The sequence below is a fragment of the Callorhinus ursinus genome, unplaced genomic scaffold, assembly GCF_003265705.2.
Source record: "Callorhinus ursinus isolate GAN/ISIS: 27379988/994484 unplaced genomic scaffold, GSC_fseal_2.0 scaffold4, whole genome shotgun sequence".
Taxonomy (NCBI): Eukaryota; Metazoa; Chordata; class Mammalia; order Carnivora; family Otariidae; genus Callorhinus; species Callorhinus ursinus.
Window position 1 is genome coordinate 29,777,877 of NW_027397066.1, and position 25,726 is coordinate 29,803,602.

Genomic DNA, 25,726 nt, shown 5'->3' on the forward strand with positions numbered 1-25,726 from the left:
TTATATAATCCACAGCTTTCTTTTTAAAGTCATAACATTTTTAAAATCTTGCAAAATTATTATTTGCAATTCAGGCCAGGACCACAAGGAAAAACACACTGAAGTCTGAAAATAATTTAGTTTACTTTCTCATTTTATGATGTCAGCACCATAGATACAATAGGTACCATTTACCACCATAATCAGAGAAGAAAGGTTACAAGGGGTAATCTGACAGGGTTATGAAGCAACTAGTACTAAGTTATTTACGAATAATTTTAACATTATTTCAATTCTCATTTTCAAAGACTCATACTCACAAATAATGTGAATAAGAAGACTTTCAAATGATACACAGCTTACTTACACTTACAACTGAATAAACACCAAAAGATTCTCAAAAATGTATGAAAAATAGCACATCTTGTTTAACACTTAAGCCAAATGTTTCTTATCTGAAGTTATCCCTCCCAAAAGGATTCTGTTCTGGCAAAGATACACTGTTAATGTGTGTACTCAAAGCAAACCCTTCTCAGTTACTTCCTTTTGTTTAAAATTAGCAAAACATTTTAAAACTAAAGTGTCATACAAAATTGGTCATTTTCTACATGTGTAGCTAATACTTTCTCCTATATGCAATCCACATTTTTAAGAATATTTACTAAATGAGCAGTTAAGAAAGTGAGCGGGTTCTGGAGTCTGATGTAATGGAATGAAACTCCAGTTTACCACTCATGTGATCCTGGAAAAATGAACCAAGGCTCAGTTACCTCATAAGAAAATGGATGAATTAATAATACCTGTGTCACAGAGCCACTGTGAGATTTAGATAACCCACGGGAAATTATAAACCAAACTGAAACCTAGGGTGTTTAATAAATTACACTATTACTACTGATTTCCAAGGAAAGACTAGACATTGCTATTGGCACAAAGACAAATAAACTAGGCTCTCTGCCCTCAAAGAGTTTATGTTCTAATTAGAGGTTCTTAAATTAACAGTCCTGTAAATTGCCCCATTTTCTTTGGCAAATACTAAACTACCACATTTTCTCCTGCAAACACAACCAGGATCATGCACAATAATTACCACAATACCCCAGGACAAAAGTACCAGCAGTAGGGACAGAGTGGATGCACGCAAGACAGGAGGATCTTGCAGAAATGCCAGGCAAGAGCCTGTGCAGGAAATCCGTAATTGCATTTAGTACCATAGCAGTTAACAGTCGAACCACCTCAGGACTCCCAGCAGAGAGACAAGTGTTAGCTTTTAGACAAAAAAAAAAAAAAAATCCTACCACAATCCTGAAGAAAACCACAACTATTTTAGGTGTAACTCTGAGAAAGGGATGAAAGTTTGCTCTGCTGTTAAGTCAGCTCTTAGACCCGGCAGTTACCTCAAAGGAACGACCAACCGAACATGCTGGGGGGCCCCTCCTTAGAATTCTGATGCGCGTGAACCTGGTTTTGCACTGTACTGTGACCATGTTTTTATATCTGTTTCCTACACAATACCTCAATAGCCTTTATTCCTCCCTACCTCCTTTGCACCTAGCACAGTGACCAGCACCCAAGCAGGTGGCTCCTTAGATGTGTCCTGAATTATTAATTCACGCCAATGCATTGTGTCGGGCAGTAGAAATATACACATTAGAAAGGTGGCCCCTGCCAAAGAACAAAGAATCCAGTGGGGAGACAGAATCAGCAATTCTAGTATGAGAATTGCACTCGTGGAAGAATATAATACCAAGTGTGAAGGAAGGTATGGGAAGGAACGGCCAGATAAAATTGAAGGGAATTTCCCCCAACTACATGGGAGAAAATTAGAGTCCCAGGCAGCTATAAGTTGGAAATAGGACCTGGGAAATAGTATATAAAATAAATAGCATTTTCTAGTTTTAAAAGAAGAAAAAAAAGGTTAAGTAGGCAACTTAATATAAGTCAAATTTACAAACACTAAAAATATGTATTAAAAGTAACTAAATTCCCCCAAATTGAATACTTATAGCTCATCATAAAAATTCTTACCTCCCTGAAATTCCTTTTGTTGACCCTGGAATCTCTGGTACAGGCCGATGTCTTAGCAGAAAAGACCGAGATGGTCTTGAAACCAACTTGCTACGGCTTCTCATAGGTGCTAGGATTGGAGATGATGGAACATATAAATCATTTACAACCATTTCTCCCTGAAATTGAAAGAACGGGGATGGTGGTGATCTTTCTGTTAAACCATTAGTTCCACTTCCAGAATTTGCCTCCAATATTGAACAGCCAAGGGAAGAAAGGCATTCAGGATCTGCATCAGGAAGCTTACTCGCATCTTCTGAGATCAAATCAAATCTTTTTGCTTGTTGTTCTTCAACTGTGCAATCCGTAGTTTTCTCTGTAATCAAAGATTCTATTTTAATATTTTCATTACCATATAAAGTATGCTGGAAAGAACTCAAATTCAAGTGTTGTTCTTCTGGGACAGGAAAGTTGTGTTTAAGAAGAGACAGCTTATCATCTGATTTAAAAGACTGGCTATTTTCTACACTAACATCATTTCGGTCAAGATTTTTGGTAACGGTCTCCCACTGCGTCGGGCTAGGTGCTTGCACACCACCCATATCGGAAGGTTCTGCGGAGGTATTCTGACCAGAAGATGGAGGGTGGCGATCCTCTGAAGTCTCATCATCCTTCTTTGTTTTATGGATATTTGCATATATTGGGATATCTTGCATTTTTGACAAGATTATCTGTAACTGCTTCAGTATCCTCCTTCGGTGTCCTGTAGGTGATATTCCAATTTTGTGTAGTACACCATCATTTACTGCTACACAGTCTTTCACAGTGTTCAAACCAAACTCGCGGAAGCGTAGGAGGTACTGCTCCAAATTAATGCTCATTAGGAAATCTCTGATATCAACATTTACTTCACTGACTGAGGACATAATGGTGGCTTCATTACTAAGCTGATATATCAAAAGCAGTACAATGAGGTACACACACACAGGAGAGTGCACTTCTGTATTAGTTTCTCCTCTATCACTTGCAACAGAAAAATGTCTCAAAATGTTATTTTCTTCACAGTGAATATCTTATGTGCTTAAGCCTGCAAAAAAAAAAAAATATTCATTTATTAGGACATGTTAGTTAGTAAAACCTAGTTTTATCTTATAAACTTTCTCTGAAGAAACAGAAATGAGGATAATTACTTCAGCTCACTCAGAATTTAGAATCTTTGGCATTACTGTGCCTGCCCTAGGAAGTCAGTTCCTAGGTAGAATGTGGAAGTATAGAAGAGAAATGCCATGGTAGTATCCAATAATGATTTTCAAAACAGGTAAAAATGACTTTCCCACAAATATAAAATGAACATGTGTCAAATAATGTGTTCAACACATTAATGAGAGAACCAGTAAGCTGGTAAGGTTAGTTCCAAGAGCAATTTATGGAACAGGTATAGATGGCCCAACAGAAAAGACTTTTTTTTTAAGTGTTAGACTAAGGTAGGTTTGATTTAAAAAACTGGTTAATGTCCTACAGGGCAATAAAACCATAACCTTTGGGGTTATCTACCAGACAAAAATCTATATGCTAACAGATAACTTCCCTGTTCTGGGCTCTAACTAGACAGTAAATAGAAAGTAGAGCACAAGATGAGAATTAAATACCCCTAGGGTGGGCCTGTTAAACAACACCCCCCACACAAGCCATTGAAAGAACATGCTGTAGAGTCTTTTGATTTCCAAATTTTAGATTTCTCTTAACAGTAACTAGCTATGAACAACTTTCCCCTTTAACACACTTCCTTCAAAGACTCTCTTAAAAAGCACAAACATTTTTCTCAGGTCAAGAGTTTTCATTTCAAAAATGCAGTAGCATCTGGGGCGCCTGGATGGCTCAGTGGGTTAAGCATCTGCCTTCAGTTCAGCTCATGATCTCAGGGTCCTGGGTTCAAGCCCCACACCCTGCTCCCTGCTCCCTGCTCCCTGCTCTGCGGCGGCGAGTATGCTTCTTCCTCCCCTTCTGCTGCTCCCCCTCACCATACTCCTGTGCTCTCTCTCAAATAAAATCTTTAAAAAAAAATGCAATAGCATTTTATGTACAATACTGATATACAAGACTACTTGAATAGTTAATTCTTAAATACATTAAATAGGAAATAAATATGAAAGGAAAAGGAAAAAGTTTAAAGATCACATTTTCCTTTATAAGCAGCAGATTCACGTATGTTCATTTTTCTCCCAAACAACATCCTTAAATTTTTTAAAAAGTCAATTCATCTAGGTGCTGTTTATACGACTGGGTTCAGTTTGTGAAAACGTAGGATATGTGCACGTTTCTGGATATTTGCTTCAGTAAGAAGAAAAAAGTACAGAACATGCATAACATATGCTGAAATAACAAAAGGAGACACGCCCCACCTAGGTAAATTGATCTGAATGAGTGTTGATGCACTATCTCTGGAAATCACAAATCAAAATAGCTCTCCAAAAGGCACAACTCAGACATTGCATGTCTTCTCTGCCAGTCACCCAAAAGCTACTGCCTCGACTATTTAAAAATATCAGCAAACACGGACACACAGGTATGTGAAGAAAGGGAAAGCACATACTGTACTCAGGCAGCACCGCAGAAGCAGAGAAATAAAAATACAAACAAGAGATGCAGGGCAGGAAATGACTTTGACAATAAGGTATCCCTCTGTCACACTCAAAATGACAAAATGTCAGGACAAAAAAAGTAGAAAGCTAAACCTCAACACCATATACAAAATTAATGCTCAAATATACCACTCTTGCTCTACACAATTATTTTATAAATACATTATTTTTTTTTTTTTGCACATCACAAATGGAAATAACTATTGTCAAATTGGCTAACACCCTGATCTTGGACTTCCCCATCTCCTGAAATGTGAGGGGAAAAAATGTCTGTGTTTTTATTTACTTATTTTTTTAAAGCCAAACAGTGTGTGGTATTTTGTTGCAGCAACCCAAACTGACTAATACACTCCTCTGTCTTCACTGCCCCTGCTATGGTTCAGATGCTCATTAGATCTCTTGCCCATAACAGTTATAGATTATAGATTATAACAGTTTCTAAACAAATCCCTCAGCCCAGCTTCCATGTATCATTGAGCTACTGAAAATTCAAATTTAGCACATCCCTCTTAATCAACAGGATAAAGTCTAAGCTTGTTACCATGTCCTACCACAGTCCAGTCTCAGTCTAATAATAACAGTAACAGCAGCTACTACTGATGTAAACAGCAATTATGTGCCAGATACCATACCTCCCATTATTTACTGCAAGGTAGGTGTTCCTGTGTACCAGCTCCAGTCTCAATTTCAACCATGCCAAACATGCTGCCAGCCTCGTTGTTCACTTTAGCTCATTATTGTTAATTATCATTCCTGAGGCAACAGACCATTTAATAGCCCCACATCTCTGGCATATGCTCCATCTGCCTGCAAATCTGAACATTTTGGAAAATCCTATGCACAATTTAAAATTTTGAATAGGCAGGCAGGTATTACCTCCTCTGTGAAGGTATTTCAACCTCTTAAAATACAATGGATCCCTCCTTTCTTCATACACATGTATAACTGGAATCCTAGAACTCTGCAAAGTGCTTGGGACATGTTTAAGAGACAGGAGAGGATGGTAGGGATAGAAGTGGTTGAGAGTTAGTTCTGCGGTGTGTGTGCGTTTATGTTTCATACACAACGCACTTTCCTTCCCTTGGAGTATACACATACACTTCCTGGGTGGCTCAATCAAGGATGGATACACCAAATACCCAAAACCATCTCTCTGCTATCATTCCACATGCTGAACATGAACCTGATTCCTTTTCAAGATTTGGAAGAGGCTCCCTTCCACAGGCCCTACCATCATCCTCTGCCTTTGTCAGCTCCATCCTCCAATCACCAGATTTTTTAACTGACCACTCAAGGGTGTTCACAGATCCAGTTCTTTCTGCAGAGGCTTTTACCCCATACGCACATCAGATGCAAAGAGATGGACATGCCCATTCTATCAAAGGCTACCATGTGTACACTCCTTAAAATGATATCAAAGCCCTCTATATGCTGGCCTCCACCTGGGCACAGGGGCATGCATGCTATGCCCTGGCTCAGTGGCTCTCCACGATACTGGTCTGTGGATCTTCTGGCCAGCAACAATGGCTGATAATAAGCCCAGAAATTTGTACTTGTTAACACACTCCAAAGATAACTGGGGATGTGCAAGAAAATTTTCCAGTTTTAAATTCCTCACATTCACCAAAGATACTTTATACCATCCCACCTGAGCCTAAGCTCATCACTCTCCTCCCCTAGGATGGAATGCCCCTCTTAACACAACTGCCCCTCAGTCTGGTATCAAGCGCAAACCCTACCTTCTCCACTTCCTAGCAGTGTAAACACAGGCATGTGTCTGTGTGTCCGTTTCCTTACCCATAAAATGGAAACACTCAAAGGTACCTCTGTCCTGATGAAGAATGAGTGTTAAAACAGTGCCTAGTACATGCATGTTAAGTGCTTAGTAGACATACACTTCCACCATTATAATTATTTATTTCCATCCCTATCGTCATTATCTCCCCACAGCTAAAATCTTTCCCATTCCTTGAAGTCTAACTCAAATGCCACTTCCTTTACAAGGTCTCTATTGAACAAAAAAACTCTCTTCTCTGTATTCCTAGAGCATTTACTACTTAAGAGCATTTAATCATATTCCATTCATTCCACAGTAACCGACAGAAGTGGGATGGTGCAGTACAAAACCATAATTTTGAAGCTGGACACACTGAGTCAAATCCCAGTTCCTCTACTTGCTAGTTTTGTGAGCCTGAACAAGTATTTAACCTTTTCGGGCCTCGGTTTCCCCTCATCAGGAAAGTAGGAGTAATAATAATACCTATTTCATATGGCTGTTGTGAAGTATCTAGAAAACCAACTGCACACAGAAATGTTAAGTGCTTGCCATTATAATGATTTTTTATTATCCCATAATAAACTACTAACTCTGCCAAGATGATGACCAGCCCATATAAGCTGCCCAATAAATGCCAGATTGTTTATAAACATAGCGCACATGTTTAGAGAACGTACAAATAGTTGGCATTACAGATGTGGTTATACATTTGCCCATCCTATCCTGACCACTTTTCAAGAAGAAGTAAAAGGGAAGTAATATTTAGGACTCCCTGCTCCATGCCTGGCTTGGATATCACTTAATAACACATTATTTTCTTGAGCTCAACCTTGAACCTCCATCCTGAATCAACTACTTCTCACCACTTCTGCTAACAGCCTCATCCAGGCCACCATCTGGTCCATCTCAGACCACTGTAAGAGCTTCTGACTCATATCCCTGATTCCGTCCGGCCCCCCACCCCCATATACACATAGTATAGTCTCACTAGAGCAGCCAGGATTCATTTTACAACAAAAGTCACAGCACATCACTCCTTGGGACTTTCCAACTTCGTATTCCCTGGTTGTCTACTCAATCACTCAGCTGCCACCAAGCTGGCCTCAGTTTTATTCCCATCCTCAGATCTCCTTCAAATCTGCTTTCCCAACATAACACCCATGGCTCATTCCATCACTTTAGCAGGCCTCTGCTCCAGTGTGGCCACTTCAGAGGGGCCTTCCCTACTCCTTCCCATGCATGCCAGTGGCCTGGTGCCTCACTATTCCTTACTCTTACTCTATCTTATGGCTTTGTTACAACCTAGTATCTGTGGACTGTTCCAAGAGGGCAGAGATCTTGTGTACTGTTCACTGCTCTAGCCTTTATGTTTGAACATGGTCAGGCATATAGCAGGCACTCAATAAATATTTGCTGAATGACTTCTTCCCAGCCTTCAGATGATTTAAAACGGAAAGTGTAAAACACACACAATGTTAAAGCTTGTTTGTCTAGGTCACCAAATTTGCCAAGAGCAGAGACAGGATTCACATACAGATTTCTCCAATCCATCTAACCACTAAAAGAGATCTTCAAATTAGGAGTTGGGGGTTAGCAGGAGGTCAGCTGGAAGCATCCCAACCCACCTGTGGGGCTTTTAAAAACTCATGGCTTGGGACAGCTTTCTCTTTCCCAATGCCTCAAGTAAGGTACACCACCACAGTGAGCCACTCCCACCACCCATCCCTCCACCGACTACCAGTGGGCCTTGGTCACATCCCCTAGTTGAGCTAGGAAAGAAACTGAAAACCATGGGCCACTTCTTGAAAACCATGAAGTCACTGAAGTATTCAGTGCTGACAACTTCTGGAATCCCATTTGCCTAACTCTCATATCTTACGGAAGGGAAAAAAGTAGCACCATACAATTGAATTCAGTCATAACTTTAACCCATTTTTTAAAGCACACCTTTTTAAAATCAGAAACATAACCTTAGAATATTTAGAAACTACAAATGTGTCAAAATAGGTTTAACCATCACAGGATCACAAAACCAAAAGGAACCTTACAAAATATCTACCAAATAAAAAGAAATCAGGCTGCCACACAAATAATGAAACTTTCAAGGTTATCGATACAACTCTTACTGATTTGAAGAACAATGAGAGTTTATTGTATACCAGAACAGTGGTTCCCAATGGAGTGGAACTATCTCCCAGGGGAAACCCAGAAATGTGTGGGAAAAAAAATGCTTTTGCTGGTCATAACGACTGAATGGCACCAGTAAATAGGAAAACTGATTTATGACACCCTGCAATGATCCCCAAGATAGAAACCTCACAATTTTTATTCCTCTAAATCTCTACAACTAATCAGTTACCCCCAGAGGATGACTGACACTATAGATGATAAGGGATGTGTCCCTGACTTCAAGTCGAGAATAAACTTACTGTGGAGAAAGAGCTAATCCCTTAAAAAAACCAGGGAGCTCCATAGGGATAACATACATGAACTAGTTAGCTCAGGCCACAGGTCTTCACAGAATTCCATCATTGCTTCAATACACAATATAGTCACAAGAAATACATATCATGGTTTTTGCATATCAAGCTAACTCATGTTTAATACCAAGAAGTTAACTCCAAGTATTCATAACAATGATATTTGACTATTCCCCCACAACCATGTAGAAGAGGAAGTGGTTTAGAGAAAATATGCTTGTTATCACAATACTCCATCCCACAGTATAGAATAGATTGCAAAGGGTTTTCAAAAGCCAAAAATCCTAACTTAGTTTTCTAGCCTGAGTGCTTAGCTGCCCAAAATACTATAAAAAAGGCCGTTTAGCACCCCTTTTCTACCGCCCATTCACATACTTAGCTTGCGGCAACACTAACTCCACTAAACCCCTTACAGGAAGCCCAGTTCCCCCAATCTAGCCATCTGTCTTAACTGTGGTCACCCTCAGGCCCTGACCTTCACTGCCATGTTCTCTACCTTGACTACTACTCCTCCGCACCCATGAAAATACTGCCATCCTCCTTCATTCTCCCCCAGACTTACATGCTACTAATGACAGCCAGTATCTGCAGATGTTTGCAAACCATCTGTGTAGGATCTCATTTAATCCTCAAAGCTGCCTGGGGAGGAAAGTCCCATGTCCAAAGCGACACAGCGGATAAACAGCAGACAGATTCCAGAATTCAAAGGGTCAGACTCCACAACCTGTGCTATTAACCATGATGCCCCCAAATAGTCACATAACTGATTTAACAACAGAATGGTACCAATATGAAGATATTTTTCCTCTCCTTTGACTCTCTAGCTATGCATAAGCACTTACAGTCACTGGGGAAATCTTGTTTCAACATACCATGTCTTGTAAGCTCAAGTGTTATATAACTTTTCAGTTTGTGAGTACATGTGTCCATGAAAGTGGTTACAAATGGAAGCCTACATTAATTTACCTTTATTTAGAGTGATATTTGAGACAAAATGACAAAAAAAATCTTGACATCCATGAGTCTTCCCTAGCTATTCTGTGCTTCCACCCAGGCAGGAGCACAGAGCTCTGGAGTCAGGCTACTAGAATTCCAAACCAGCCTTCCCCATTTACTAACTGTGTATCTTACTAAGTTATTTAACTTCCCTGAAGCTCAGTTTCCTCATCCGTATAATGAGGATGATATACCTCATATTGATAGAATTTGTTAGGATTCAACAAGTAAAATATGTAAAGTACATGGAATAGTACCTGACATAAATTGCAAATGTGCAATCAGTGTTGGCTATTATTATTCACTCACTTGTAACAATGTTGGACTTGGTCATATACTGTATTGCTGCACTTGGTTTGACTGGTATTCTTCTGCCTGCCTAGTAAAATTACATGCCTTTAAATTAGCACTGTAAATTATTCTTCTAATAAGCCTACAATGCACCAAACACAGCAGTAAACACAGTTTTATTAATTTAGTAATATAGAGCTGTGGTTAGATTAGTGAGAATGAGGACCTCACCTGAAGACTAGACTTGGGACACAGAGCACGGGGATTGCCAGCGATCCCAGCTCTGCGCCTCACCACTGTCATCTGTAAGGAGTAATGACAACAGTGCCTGTTTTGAGGATGAAATGAGTAAATATGCATAAAGATCTTATAACGGTCCCTGGCGAGCAATCAGCATTTAATTAGTGTCTGCCGGATGGAAAGGTTTGAGCTGAAAATAGCGAAAGCCTGGGCAAAAGCATTCTGCAGCCTGGATCAAGGAGAAAGGATCATTTTAAGTTATATTTTGATTATTTCCTGTGCAATCTGAAAAATACAATTCTTTCAAAATCTAGAACTTAATATCCATTTCCACATCCAGTGAAGGCTAGGAGTGATAATTCACTGACTTACTAGAAGTTACTAGTAGGTTAAGTAGTACCTAGGTTTAGGTATTTTAGATAATAATCTCAATAGTTAAGTGCTTGATAATCTCCCTAGCTTCAGTAAATCTTTCTCTTTCAAGCTGTCCGTCTAGATTTTTAAGTTAACTGGCCAACATTTGAAACTTGTTTTCCGTTCTAATTCACAGATCTCTGAAGGAGAGCCATAATTCTTGAGCAACCAGACAGGTTTCACCTTGCTGAGCTTCTACAAGAACAAAAGTGGGGACAGTAAAAAAGAAATTAAGCCAAAGCCTGCATCATTGTGGAGATCTCCCACCTGTGGCCCCGTAGCAGGGCAGCTGCTTCTGCCCAGTGCAGGCTGAAAGAAGAACTGGACCACTTAGATATCTTGATAAGAACATGAGCACACATTCTTCAGGATTCTCTTCCATTTCATGCTACATTGAACATAGCTTTAATTTACTCAGGTCAAAACTAGCATGATATTGTAGTTCAACAGGAAGATTTTAAGGTTTACACTTATGCTATGTGCACTTTATTATACATTATATTTGAATTCTAAAATTTTAGTATAAATGTATACCCTACCATTCCTCTGAATTTGAGTCACATTTTTAGACTAACAACCAGATGTTTCAAATAGCCTCCTGGGAACCTCCTCTCTTTGCATTTATAAATAGCACCCTGACCTCTTTTCCGGCTGAATTTGGGATCTTACTCCTATTGGTTCCATTATTGTCAAAGTCTCTTTCTTAAGAAAAGAGGGTCTCTCAGCAAATGTCTCCCAACTTCCTGACTCATTTACTTACATTTATTCATTCAACAAATACTTGAGGAACACTACTCTCTCCAAGAGTAATAACAGCGGGAAATATTTGCAGTTCAAGATTACAGCACCTATTACCTCATCTGAGAACAGCGTCAAGTGCCACAAAGAAAGTGAAGATGCAATGTCTTCTCTCCAAGAGTTTAAAAATCTAAAGGAGTACAGAAAGATCTATAAGGAAAATAGCACGCATGCAAACATTTATTTACCCCTCAGTTAAGTGCCAGTAAGGAAGGAATACCGAAATTAGAACACTCTGATATACGCCCAAAAGCGCTTAAATAGTAGTAAGAAAAATCTAATTTTGTGACTTTGACTTTCACATGGCTTACATTTTAAATATCGCTTTGTTGTCAATTACATAGAGAAGTAGAACCATCATCTTTCATGAGTGCCAGGGATCTCTAAAAATCTCAAATTAATTCCATGAAGGTAAGTGAAATATGCAGCCCTTCAGAGCTTTGAGAATGGAGCGATCTGTGAAGGGGCTGGGCAAGGGAATCTCAAGAGGAGTAGGAAGAAACGTAGATAGAGGCAGCACCATCCGAAGCAGAAGAAATGCCATAAAGGGGACACAGAGGGAGATGTCTTCCAGTAATAACAGCAAGGAGGTGAGAAGAGCTGGAGCCGACTTAACGTTCGAGAAGGAAAAGTGAGGCCAAAGGAAGGTGGAATTGGCTATGAAGGGCCTTGAGTAGCAGTCTAACGATTCCAAACTTCATCGGGGTACTGTGAAAGAGACTTGGCAGTGACTGTTATCATCACCACCTCCAGAGCTTAAGTCACCTGATAACCAGCATGCAGACCACACTTCTCTTCTGCTCTTTCCTGATCATCTCTCCAACTTCAGATTGATCAATCATTCTTTCCTTTTCCTAAAGCTATGTAATACAACCTGTAGAGAGTCCCTTTGTGCCTCCCATTTTTATGAGAAACATGAGGGCATGTTCACCACCACCTGAGTCCTTCTGAGTACGCTCTCAGCTACCCATCTACCTCTGTACACAAATGGTATTAAGATAGGAAAGTAATTCTTCCCAACTCTTCACTAGTACTTTTTACCCTTGAAGATGCTCAAAATGACTACCCAAGCCAGATCAGGATTCCTTTCTTCCTCCATAGCATGGGTAAACAAATAAGCTTATACTTATACTAGAAAAGATCTTATAAAGAGAATACCGTTGACTACGACTTCAAATAAGGAAATAAGCGAGCAAAATGGTTTAACCATCATTTTATGTTTACTCCGGCCAATACTATTAAAAAAAGGAAAAAAAAACCTAAAATGACAAACTACCGGGGTCCAGGACTTCACGGTAAAGCTTAAAAAGACATCTCATAGCTTTTAATCTCTCATCAATTCACATTTGGTCAAAGCTAAGAAATGAAGGGGGGGGAATCGGAGGGGGAGACAAATCATGAGAGATGATGGACTCTGAGAAACAAACCGAGGGTTCTAGAGGGGAGGGGGTGGGGGGATGGGTTAGCCTGGTGATGGGTATTAAGGAGGGCACGTTCGGCATGGAGCACTGGGTGTTACACACAAACAATGAATCATGGAACACTACATTAAAAACTAACGATGTGATGTTGGTGATTAACATAACAATAGAAAATTTAAAAAATATTTCCAACAATAAAAAGTTCTCTACATAATATTTTATAGAGAATTCCAAAAATTCCTCAATTTAGGAAGTGCCAGGATTGGATCCAATAAATGAGTCTATAAATAAATGAGAAAAAAACAACTCTTGTTAAAAGAAAGCTATGAAAGCAAAGACCCTCATAACACTTGGCAATTTCAAAATACCTTTCACCAAACTTCCTCAAAGTTGCAGGAAGGTGGGATAGAAATTAAAAACAAAAAAACAAAACACTTCTTGGATATCATGAAGTCTAGAATTCGGAGTTCTGGGGTTTTTAAAACTTCATAGTTCCATAGTACTAAGGTAAAAGTTTCCAAGAAAATTGTAATTCATGGGCAAAAAGGTGGCTCAGTCTGTTGAGTGTCTGCCTTCTGTTCAGGCTGTGATCCCAAGGGCCCGGGATGGAGCCCCTTATCAGACTGCTTGGGGTGGGGGGGGGAGGGGTGTCTACTTGTTTCTCTCCCTCTGCCCATCCCTCTTCCCCCCACCCCGCCCCCCCTCCCCCCCCCCCCCCGTGCTCTCTAATAAATTTTTTTAAAAAATCTTTTTAAAAAAATCGCAATTCACTGTAATAGGAGTCCTACACTTAACCACAATAAGAGTAGTTGAATTGGAAAGTGTTAACTGAATATCTACAAGTCTTTCACTGCTAGAAACTTGTAGTGATATTAGATGATTAAGAGTTTATCTTTAAATATACCATCAGCAAAAAAATATATATATATACACACACACACACAATCAACTATCCTCTCATGGACAACCCATATAAAATCTGACAGGTTTAGAGAGGACAGAAAAAATACAAACACACACCCACGAAAATAAGTTTTAACAAGTCAACTGACTTACCCCCTAGATACATTTTAATTTAAATAAATCTTTGAGTACTAACAAACCAAATCTATATAAAACACTCTTGGGGTTTAGACCCACTTTAAATGTCTATCTGTTAAATATATGTTTAAAAAGGAGCCAGGGAGGCATTTCCACTGTAGGCTCCAGCTTAGTTCCATGACCCATTTTACTCTTTTCTTTCTTTTTTAAACATTGTTAAGCAGTGTCACCATGAGAATTTTCCCTCAATACTTCTCTTGTAAGTGCATGGAAGTCATAACTAAAGGTTTAGAGGGGTTCCCCCCCTTAAAAAAGTTAGCTTCCTTTTTAAAACTGCCGTAACTTCACCTTCCAATTACTTATGGGCAAAGTTCCATAAGCTCATGCGGGTGTAGAGTGCTTAAGTGCGGGGGAAATCAATACTGAGCCTGTAAGTACAATACTATTATTGGTAATCACAATAACATCCGATTAAATGTACTTTTAAAAATAGTTTCTTTTTCAATACTTTTTTTTGTAACCAGAAGGATATACTCCACCAAGCAGTCTACTTCAAGGACAACCTTTCAAAAAAAAAAAGTTCCTATCACTACACAAACTTGCAAAAGCCTAAAATGTCATGATTCTATTTTTTCCGCTAATTATCAAAGCACATAGTTCACAATATAATTTCACGAAGCCTTCCCCCAAATCCAAATAACTCCAGATCGCCGAAAGGAGGTGAGAAAAGTGTTTAAGAAAACAAGCCTGGGTGAACGTACTTCACTAAATGAGATGGACACCCGTTCCCCCAAGAGACTTGTCTCCAAACAAAATGAGAAAGATCAATCAAGTAAACTCACTAACGACAGGTCCCCGTGTACGGTGTTGGGTTCAGGCAGGTGGAGGCCAAATGACTGTGATTAAAGTTAATTAACAAGCCTGTCCTCTTAAAGTGTATAACAAGCAGGGTGCGGAGGAGCACAGAGATCCAAGCAAACTCATTATCTCTACCGAGTAAATAACGTGGTGCCTGAAACTCGCTAAAGGGCAGCTTCTTTTTATTCGGGGGTGCGGGGTGCTGGAGGAGGTGCCTAGTTGTCTGTGCGGATTCTCACCCTCCCGGGTCAAGTCACATTAGTAAGGAGTTTTTGTATCACTTACCCGCTTCTGGTTTCCTTTTAGACGCCCACACGCGGGAGCGAAATCCAAGGGGCAGAACCAGAGCCAGGCACTTTGCGCTCTGGAAATTTACCCGGAAAGTGCCGAAAAGCCCCGGCCCAGCCTGAGACTGCCCTCCCGCCCCGCCCCGCCCCGGCCTCGCCGCCCAACCCACCCGCGGCCCCCGGTACTCGCCTGGCGCGCGGGCAGCCGAGCTGGGAAAGGCGAGGCGGGCGGGGAAGCCCCGGCGTCTCTCCCTGCCCGGTTCGCTCGGTCCTCACCCGTCGGTCCCAGGCGCGGGGCCTCCTCCTCCCCGGCCCCCGCCGGCTGCCCGCACCGGGTCTGCTGCCGGGCGGCGGCCGCGCGGGCGGCGCTGTCACACGGGCTGGCGCGCCGCGGCCGCCGCACCTGGAGGCGGGGAGCGCGCGGAACGCAAGCCCGCGCGCAGCTCCGGAAGCGCCGCGCCCGCTGCCGGCGCCTGCCCAGGTGCTCTCGCGCCGCGCCTCCGCCGCTTCCTCTCCGCCCGCGGGGGCGGGCAGCCGGCGCCCGGCGCGGGGGCAGCCCAGGCTCAGCGGCGGGGGCGGCCAAGCAGGCCGCCCTGGTTCCGCAGCATAGCTGGGTGGCTGACTCAGTCTGCCGCGACTTGGCCGCGCCTGGCACCCTCGCCCCCTGGCGCACCTCGGCCGCGAGGCTCCCCGGCCGGCGAGGCTGGGATACCTGCGAGGGCGCGTCCGGGAGCGGAGATCGGTGAGGGCATTACCCTCCCAGGACGGAGATGCGGGTGACCCTTCCCGGCCCCTGCACGCCAGTCGGTTTGTCGGTGCGCACTGACGAAGGGGTTGCTTGTCAAATGGGCGGAACCTCACCACCACCGATTGTTAGTATTCCTCTAAGTACTTTCCTTGTTACCTCAGCGTTTCCCAAACTGAAGACTCATCCCGGGCGCTGGTTTTCCCAGGCTGTTTCTTGGTAATGTTGTATTCAGTGGGCCCGGGGAATCTGTCTACCGAGCCCGGTGCAGGTTAGGCTGAGCCTAGTAGGATTCTCCTTCAAAAGGTGTCTGTAAGGAAGGGATTAATATTTCCATTTTCCAGTTGAAGTGTCGGAGGGTTCAGAGCAACTTGGCGAGGCCAAAAAACTTTAAGGGATGGAGGTGATTTTCGATTTAGATCAGAACTCTCAAACCCTGAGGAACACAGCCTACTCCCTGATGTTCTAAATTCCCCCTTTCTTGTCTTTTTCACCTGGAGGGGAGGGATGACCATGCCCCAGTCCTTTGGTACCTGAGATTGTTAGATCCTGGAAAGACATTGCCCATTGGAGTTGGACCTTGACATTCTGCTTTTGGAAGTGATAATACGGAGGCAGCAAAAGAAAAGGGGATACTCTGCAAAAATCAAACAAAAAACACCACCCAGTATGCCTTGTGCGTCCCCCAATACCTAATACCACTTTTTTGCCAGTGAGTACAAAGGCCAGACCCTTTATTTTTTCTTTAATAAGCATGTCTTCACAGATTGTACCTGAAATTCTCACCCTTGAAAGATGAAATATCCTTATCTTTCCACTGTACCTGTTGATAGAAGTGAAGCAATTAGGGAAAGTGGTGAGCTTATTATAAAAATTAGATAATTGGTGAGGTCCAGCATGTAGAAGCCTTCCCAGGAGTCCAGGCCCGTGGTAGGCGTCATGTTCGCCAAAATACTTCCCACCAAAAAGCACCCTCCTGCCTGGAAGATTCTGAAGCAGCTAAAACAAGCTCCAGAGACACCAAATCTCCATGTCTTTTAAACTGAATACTTCATAGCAAGCCCTGTTTCACCCAGAAAATTTTCTTGACATTTTCTGAACCTCAAGCACTGCCTTTTCTTTGGATTCCTGTAGAATTGTATTTATGTCGCTTTCCTGGCTTCATTTGAGGGTCTTAATCTGGTTTTTGGTTTTTGTTTTCTTTCTAAGAGTTCTCACATAATTGTCATTTATTTTTATTTTTGTAAGCCATCATCAATCTTCTTCTGAGCAAGTTAGGTTATAAATGAACAAAAATTCTTATATTAATAATGTGTCTCAGAACGCCAAGCATTGCTTTGGCCTCAAGTTACTTCTCTCAGTAGATTTTATAAACTAATTGGGACCTTGTGTCTCTTTGCAACAGTATCTTAGTTCCTTGATTACTATTCAGTCATTTATTGTTTTAAAAAGTTACTGAACACTTACTGCTTGATAATTTGAGAATACAGTAGTAGCAAATACAGTGCAACCTCTGGATTTACAGTCTTCTCTGAAGGGAAATAAAGTTAAGAGCTGTAAGGCACACCAATGATTTAAGAATAGTTCTGGGAAGTGAAAGAAAAACAGTGGTCCCCCATTGAATGTATACATTGGTTTTAAGATATATTCTGGTTTTAAGAACCTTTATGTATGGAGGAAAATAAAAGGTATCTGAGGAAATCTCTCAAAAGTACTCTTTTGTTAATTGGTCTTTCAGTATATCAGATTCCAGCCAAGCATCTAATATGCATGTTGTAGACATAAAACAACTCTATTAGTTAGAACTCTTTCCAATTTTACAAATATAGGCTTAATTAAGACTTAGGTTAAGTGGTCAATAGTGTATAAATTGAACACATCTAGGCTGTATTCATACACTGTAAATTACTTAGCAGCCCTCACAGTGAGGCATTCAGGAAGCAAAGTGTACAAGAGAATTAACTTCATAAAAACTGAGGTATGATATCTGTTTACTGCCAAGGCCATTGAATATATATATTCCCAGTAATTTCCATCTAGGCTGGATTTATTCCAAGATGACCTAGCCCTACCCTTATTTCCTCGCTTTTTAGTCAAAGAGCAGGTATAGCTATGTCCCTTGCCAGATTTTGTATCTTTGCTCCTCCTATCCCTCCTACCCAGAATGCATTCTGCTTCTGGAAGAGGTAATCTGACAGAGTGGAAATCTTCCTCCTCCTTCCTCCCTTCCCGCCTCCCCCTTTTCCTTATATCATGTAGGCTAACTCCCATAGAGCACTGAGGTGTCAATTGCTATTCCCAGAACTTGTAAAAGCTCACTGAATTATCTCAACAGCTCCTTAAAGAGACAGTGTTATTATCCCCATGATAAGAAACTTAAGAAAGAGAGGTTGAGTAATTTACATCAATTAGGAAATAAAGAAAAGAGAAGTTCAACCCAGTTTTCTCCAGGATCCACCCTCTGCACTGGATTGCCTTTTAGGGAAATCACAGTGCTGGAACTGAAAAAGCCTGTCCTGAAAATGAAGCCTGACCATGTAGGTTGTGGCATTTTGAAAAGACTCATTAAGTTTTTTGAGCCTCAATTTCCCCATCTGTAAACTGGGAATAATAATACCTATGAGAATTTAATGTGATTGCTTGTCTAAGGCACCTAGAAAATAGTAGTCCCTTAATACATTTATTTCTATTCTCTTTACTCCAATTATTCTTCAAAACTAGGCTCAAATCCCACCTCCCTCTGAAGCCTTTCCAAATATCTACTACCCAGAATCATATACACAACAGAATTTAATCTATTTTTCTGTAAAGGAAAATCCAACATTATTTTTGCCAAGTATAAAACTTTAGGAATATAGATAAAATAGGCATATGTCAACTTACAGTATTTAATTCATTTTAGATAAGCAATTATTTCTAAAAATAAAATTATAGATTAATGTATAAACACTGCTTGTTCCATTACATTTTATAAAATAATTTTGTTCACATTTTAGCATACAACTTTGACATCAGTAACAGCATTACCAGAGCCACATTTTGAATCACCAACGTTTTGTTTTTGTTTTTTTCAAAGCATATTATTTTCACTTGTGTCTAAATTTTGACGAAACCTAACTTTGAATCCTTTTATGTTTCTGTCACCAGGAATGTTATTACAAACCACAAGTTTCCACCTGCATTATATTAAGAGGTTGTTTTTTCTCATTCATCCTAAATAGGTACATTTGTAGTCTTCACCAGTTTTTAGTTTTTTCAATGCTTTTTAAAAGGATGCTTGCACTAACATAGGACACTTAAATTGTGAAGTCACACCTGCATACATAATTAATCTGTTTTAAATATCTTTACCTACTTGATTTTTAAACCAATTCCCTCAGATGACCTTTGTATGTATCTGATTGAGGATGTTTCAGGCTACAGCCGCAAGCCCAGTTCAAGTAGTTTGCATGTCGGATTAATGGACAATAATGTTAATGGACAATAATGGCGGAAGGGTCGAAATCCTGGAATACATAGATTCTAGGTACTAGGCATCAATATACATTTTAACACTTTCAATCTTCACAAGAAGTCTGGAAGTTACATACTATCATTATATCCTTTCTTAGCCAGTGAAAAAAACAGAGACACAGTTTGTTTCATCTAAGAACAGTAAGGGAAAAAGGATTTGAACCCAGATGGTGTGAATTCAAAGTCTATACCTGTCTCAAGCATTCTTCCTCAGAGAAGACTTTTAACGTTTTGGCCAAAAGGATATCTTTTCTGATGCCTGATTTTTGGGGGGAAATGTGCCTTATTTCAGGCACAATACTCTCTCTTGGATTTTCCCATTGACCCTTGTTTTTACCACTATTGGGGTACCGATGTTAGGAGATTTTTGCATTACAGATACCGAGGAGCTTTTCTTATTACTATTTGTAGTCCCTGAAGTTCCGTTACCTCTACTGGAGTACTCTTGTCAGTCTGCCTTGCCTTATTGGTACTTGGAATAGATCCCTCATGCCACCATAGGGCCTTGAATAAATGTTTCTTTTATTAAATTGAAATACTTATATTCATTAGGTTAAATACTTGATAATTTCTTAAAAGTTTTAAGAGTTGCTTTGAGAGTTTTATTAACTTTCTCACCACAAGGGAACTACCTAGTGGACGTCTATTATAAGGCAGACAAAGGAGCAATGTCAAATACTCAATTAAATTTGGCCAAAGGTTGGGTGCCTGGGTGGCTCAGTTGGTTAAGCGACTGCCTTTGGCTCAGGTCATGATCCTGGAGTCCCGGGATCGAGTCCCGCATCGGGCTCCCTGCTTGGCGGGGAGTCTGCTTCTCCCTCTGACCCTCTTCCCTCTCGTGCTCTCTTATCTCTCATTCTCTCTCTCTCAAATAAATAAATAAAATCTTTAAAAAAAAAAAATTTGGCCAAAGGTTGATGAGATTGTGGAAATAACTGATTTTAAAATATAAGTTTTGGGGTACCTGGGTGGCTCAGTTTGTTAAGCGTCTGAGTCTTGGTTTTGGCTCAGGTCACGATCTCAGGGTCCTTGGAATGAGCCCCACATGGAGCTCTGCACTCAGCATGGAGTCTACTTGTTCCTCTCCCTCTAACTCCTCCCCACCCCCCTCCCCGCTCTCTCTGTCTCTCTCAAATAAAATCTTAAAAAAAAATAAATGAAATAAGATACAAGTTTTTCAGAAATCATCCAATGTTTTAAAAAGTGACCATAAATTTTCCTATAAAACTATATGAATTGGCAAAAGGATAGAATTAGGCTGGTGGCAGCAGAGGAAAAAAGATGAATGAAGGAAGCAAATTTAGGGGCCAGTTTTAAAATCAGCGGGCCCCACACACCTCTGAATTCTTACATCCTCAAAGCCTTTCTCATTCTCTTGTGATCTCAAAGAGTACATTATCTTTAGGGGTTTGCATCTCATAGGAGAGAACACAGATACTCAAATCCAACTAGAGACCTCAATGGTGCAAAGAAAACTTTACTCAAATAAATTGTGAATGTACCATTCAATGAGAATTTGTCTCTCCTGCTGCCCTGTATATAACTTATATTTTAGACTAGAAAATTTCAAAGATATAAAAAGATAAGATGTAAAAAAAAATAAATAAAAATAGGGGCTCCTGGGTGGCTCAGTAGGTTAAGCGGCTGACTCTTGGTTTTGGCTCAGGTTGTGAGATCGAGCCGTGCCCCGTGTGGGGCTCAGCATTCTTACGGAGTCTTAAGATTATCTCTCTCTCTCCCTCTGCCCTTCTCCAGCCCCGCGCTCACATGCTTTCTCTCTCTCTCTCAAATAAATAAATAAATCCTTAAAAATAAATAAAAATAAAAAATAAGTTTTCCTATAAAACTAATGTTTCAGAAACTTATTTAGGCACTACAGATTAGAGTATTTCATTGACACCGATACATATTTGACACTTTACTACATCTGAAGTGGGGATTCATCTTTAGATGAATTGTGGTTGGCCAGGCAGCAGTCATACTATAATTTGTCATTGTCTGCATGTTCGTGAACTTGACCACACGTGTTTATATTATCATTTCAGTTACTTGCATTGACAGTGCAACACATGTTGAGCTTAACTGTCATTTACAATGTCTTTAAAAAGATTACACTACATGTCTGCAAAAAGTCAAGGAAACAGAGAAGTGTGATATTAGATCAAAATCTACATCTAAATAATTCTCAAAGAGCATTTTCACATATGTATATAATAAAAATTCTAAGTGATTTGTGTCATATCATAATTTAGGTCACAGTGATTTTTTTTTCCCCATGGTTTAAAAAAGATCTGTGGATCCTAAAATAGATTGCATTTTAGAGTTGTTGACATCCAGTAGTTTCTACCACTGCTAACATAAATATCTAATTTTATTTTTCTATGGAAAAGAAGTTCCTTAAGGAAAAATTATTGTTAAAAGGAATTCCAGAGAACCTAATTATTGCCCAATGGGTTCACAGATGAAATACATTCACTGAGTGTAAAATCATTACTTTCACTTTGTTGTGTCAATTGTTCTCATATATTTTCAAAATTGAGTTTACTAAACACACCAGAAAATTCTATTTGTGCTATAGTTTGAAAATGCTGTATAGCTCCATTTTTTTTTTCCATTTTGCTAAAAATGCTATCTTTGTAATAGATAATTAACCTTGACAGCTCTTCTGACCTCAAGAAGCAAAATGGGGGAGGAATTTAAAGAAGCAAAAGGTAGAGAGGTTAGAAATACAAAAACAACAGCTAGAAATAGATCCCTTATAGAGCAATGAAATTAAACTACTAAAAAACTAATTTGAAAAGCACAGACTAATACCCATGTAAAAGGTAAACAAAAAACAAGAAAGGGGTTGATAAAACCTCATACCACAAGACAATTGCCATAAAAGCAAAGGTCACGAACTAGCTGTGGGCAGCATGAAGTCCAAGTATCTTTCAGAAGCACATAGAGTTTACCAATTTTTAATTAGTTTCCCAAATTTAGAACATTTTATATTAAAATATGGATTTCCAGCTTCTCTTGAAAAATCAATGTCTGCTAACACTGAACTCATATTCCCACAAAGCAAGTCTAAATTGACTGGAAACCCAGCTGCCCTTTCTGAACAGGATAGACATTTTCTAATTTTCATTAGTCCCACTCACCCTGTTTCTCCTTGAGGTTGTAACTTAGGAGCTGTGAAGATTGCAAATATGGAATCTTGCCTGAAATTACGATCAGTGGGAGACCACCTATATGAGTGACCCGTGAGGCAAGCTTATGAATTTCCAAAATAGAAGTCTTAGAAATACACAGCCCAGGTCAAAAGTTAGTACCCAATATATTAAGAATGTTTTATCAGCAGAAGCAGCAGCAACCTGATCTAGTATCTATTGAGTTCTTAAAGTAAGTCAAATAACATGTTAAACACTTTGTAACTGTGATTCATTCAACTAATTTTTGTCAGTGTTGTGTGATGAGTCACAAAGATGCAGAGATAAACATTGACATACTTCACTATCTTTTCAAGCTTGTGCTATGATAGCACAGGCAGATATTATGCAAATTATTACGCAAATATATATATGTATCTATATGGCACATGCATGTGCTATTATACATTTACATATATAACACATAGTGGAGTACATGTGTTACATATAGTACATACTACGTAGTGTATCTATGCATGCATACATATGCATTTACATATTTACATGTGTACACAACATATACATGTATGATTATTTTTAACCCATATGAATTAGCTGATATTTGTCTATATTTAACCTCAAAAATGGTAACTGCCTGAGCTTTATACTAATACATTGTAATTGAGAATGGAAGAAATGCTTTTCCCCTACTCCCAATCTTCCCTTCGTGCAGAGGGAGTTTCTAACCCTACTGCTTCTCTTTGCCCCCATTCCTCATCTCTACCTACTATCCTGTGCTAGTGGAGTATCTTATTTATTGGGTATATTTGGAAGGAGGGCCTGGCCACTTGAACCCCACTCCTTCATCTCCTCTCTCTTATAGCATGGGCTGCCGTCATGGAGCCAGAATTCCGTGCTACTCTTCCAAGCGGTAACACCTATGGGAGGTTTAAATATATTCATAGCTTCCAGAGCCTGACATGTTGACTAAAAGTAGTATTTGATTCCTTGTCTGCCTGATTCCTGTCTATCTTTCCATTCATTTCAAACAAGCAGCCGCTCCACCCCCCCCCAATATTTCTGGTATTAGGAATGAACAAGATTCTATGCGAGAGAATAAGAAGGAGAGGAATGGTTTTTGACCAGTTAAGCGGAAGAGTCCTCTTGAAACAAGTGACGTTTCAACTGAGAAGTAAAGGTTGGGTGGGAGTGAGCTATGTGTGTTGTGCTTGTGTGTGGGAGGATGGAAATAGATTCCTGGCAAAGAGGAGCATTTGTCAAAACCTCAGAGGCAGCAAAAGCAGGAACTTTGGAGCAACTGAAATACGGTCTTTCAGCTAGATAGGGAGCAAGGATGTAGGCAGAGTAGACAGGATGACCCTGGAGGGACAGGAACATACATTACATAGGGCCTTACAGGCCATGTCTAGGTTTGGGGATTTTATCAGGAGTCATTGGGATGGCAGTGAGAAATCACTGAAGGGACTGAAGCAGGGGAGAATGAAATTATTTCCTCATCTCATATAATCTTCCAAAACAAGCCTTGTTGGAAGATACTATTGTTATGCCAATATATCAGCTGAATAGAATGAGATGCAGAGAGGTTAAATTGCAAATGTAGTATTTGATAGCACATACATATGATTCCAGGGACCACTTTTTAACCACTTTTATTCCACCTACCCAAAAGAAGTACATAGTCTAATCTGCAGAAATTTCGGGGTATATATGCATTTGTAGATTGTACAAATAATAGCTATGACTGATTCACCAGGTTTTTGAGGGATTTATAAAAAATTTTGGTACTTATACATTTGATACCTCTGTGTTTTGGGAAACAAAATGGATGATTGAGTCAACTCATCCTTCCAGTTTCTACAGAATTCCAGTGTTAGGGAAGATTTCATTTTTTTTAATTGTAAGGTACCTCTTTTGTGTTACATAAACAAATTCAATCATTTCCCCAAAACCAGGTAATTACAAATAGATTGAAGGAAGGGGAACATAGAATGAGAATGCCCTAACACTTCATATAAAAGTTTTGATAGATTTGACAATGAAGATGCTAACCAAGTTACTCTCTCTATATCTAAGAGTGCCACAAATGGACACGTGATTTAAAGGTTCATTTGTCATTATAGTTTGTACATTGGTTACTAGCAACTTCTATTCCATCAGATCAGTCTCTGCTGTTCTTACAGAAAAAAGAAGATCCATATATCCTGTTTCTCTGTGTGAAAAGTTAGTGTTCTCAGTTTCTTTAAAATGCATTCTTAAGAAAAGATATCTACCTGCCATTTGATCATTTTCTATGTGTGAAATATGACATACCATCTCAGTTATGCCAAACAGCAGGTGCACAGGTCTTCAAAGACCTAACTCTCGTTTGCATTTCCTCTACTCCACATGGCTTTGTAGCATCCTGTATAATGGTTTTGTATTTTTTCCTGTGGAAACTCTCATACCCACATTACTTCAACTTCAGTCTGGTTTAGCAATCAGAATAACTGGTGTCTGCTCAGTACATTTTGCAAGCATATTAAGGAGACCATGGCAGTCATGCTTGATTGAACTTTTCTTCTTTTACTTGTAAAGGAACTACTACTCATGCATTCATTCAGCCATGAATGCTTGGCTTTTTTTATTACAGTTACTAGGACACTAAAAAAAGGAGGTTTTTGTTTTTGTTTTTCATTCATCTCCAGAAGACACCAGCACTGGACTCAGTCTCTTGTCTTCATGCCCCAAGTAGGGACAATTTTTACTAAGGCTATAATTTTTTAAAAAGACACCAATTTAATTCATTAGGTTATCTTCCTAAAGGGCAGAGTGCATTTTCAAACAAAAAGCAAAACATTATCTTCAAATGGGTAAATATTTTATTGAACCAGGTGAATTCAATAGGCAATAATTAAATACAAAGAACTTTTGTCTCTCTTTCGTTGTCCCTTCCAAACTATGCTTTTTGGATTTACTCTACTCTTGCCCGTGAATGAAATATAGGGCAGTTTCCTTAGATTTTCTGGTCTGTGTCAATGAAAAGGAGAGTCTAATTTATTTGATAAAAATGTCCAGTCTGATCTAGCACGACAGACTAACTCCAATA

General features: G+C 39.8%; 1 protein-coding gene across 8 annotated transcripts in view; it reads right to left on the reverse strand.

The window, feature by feature from the left end:
• Positions 1 to 16,037, reverse strand: part of ARAP2 (ArfGAP with RhoGAP domain, ankyrin repeat and PH domain 2) — a 181,163-nt gene extending 165,126 nt beyond the window's left edge. For 3 of the 8 annotated variants that reach the window (XM_073891516.1, XM_073891517.1, XM_073891512.1), the window contains exons 1-2: positions 15,422 to 15,618; positions 2,008 to 3,073 (exon numbers count right to left, since the gene is read on the reverse strand). In XM_073891516.1, the coding sequence (XP_073747617.1) occupies positions 2,008 to 2,912 (905 nt within the window). In that variant the 5' untranslated portion in view covers positions 2,913 to 3,073; positions 15,422 to 15,618. Of the gene's footprint in view, positions 1 to 2,007; positions 3,074 to 11,681; positions 11,755 to 14,928; positions 14,952 to 15,229; positions 15,342 to 15,421; positions 15,619 to 15,943 lie in introns of those variants that run through there. The other 5 variants (XM_073891513.1, XM_025887202.2, XM_073891514.1 and 2 more) reach the window with 5 other exon arrangements.
• Positions 16,038 to 25,726: the final 9,689 nt, after the last annotated feature.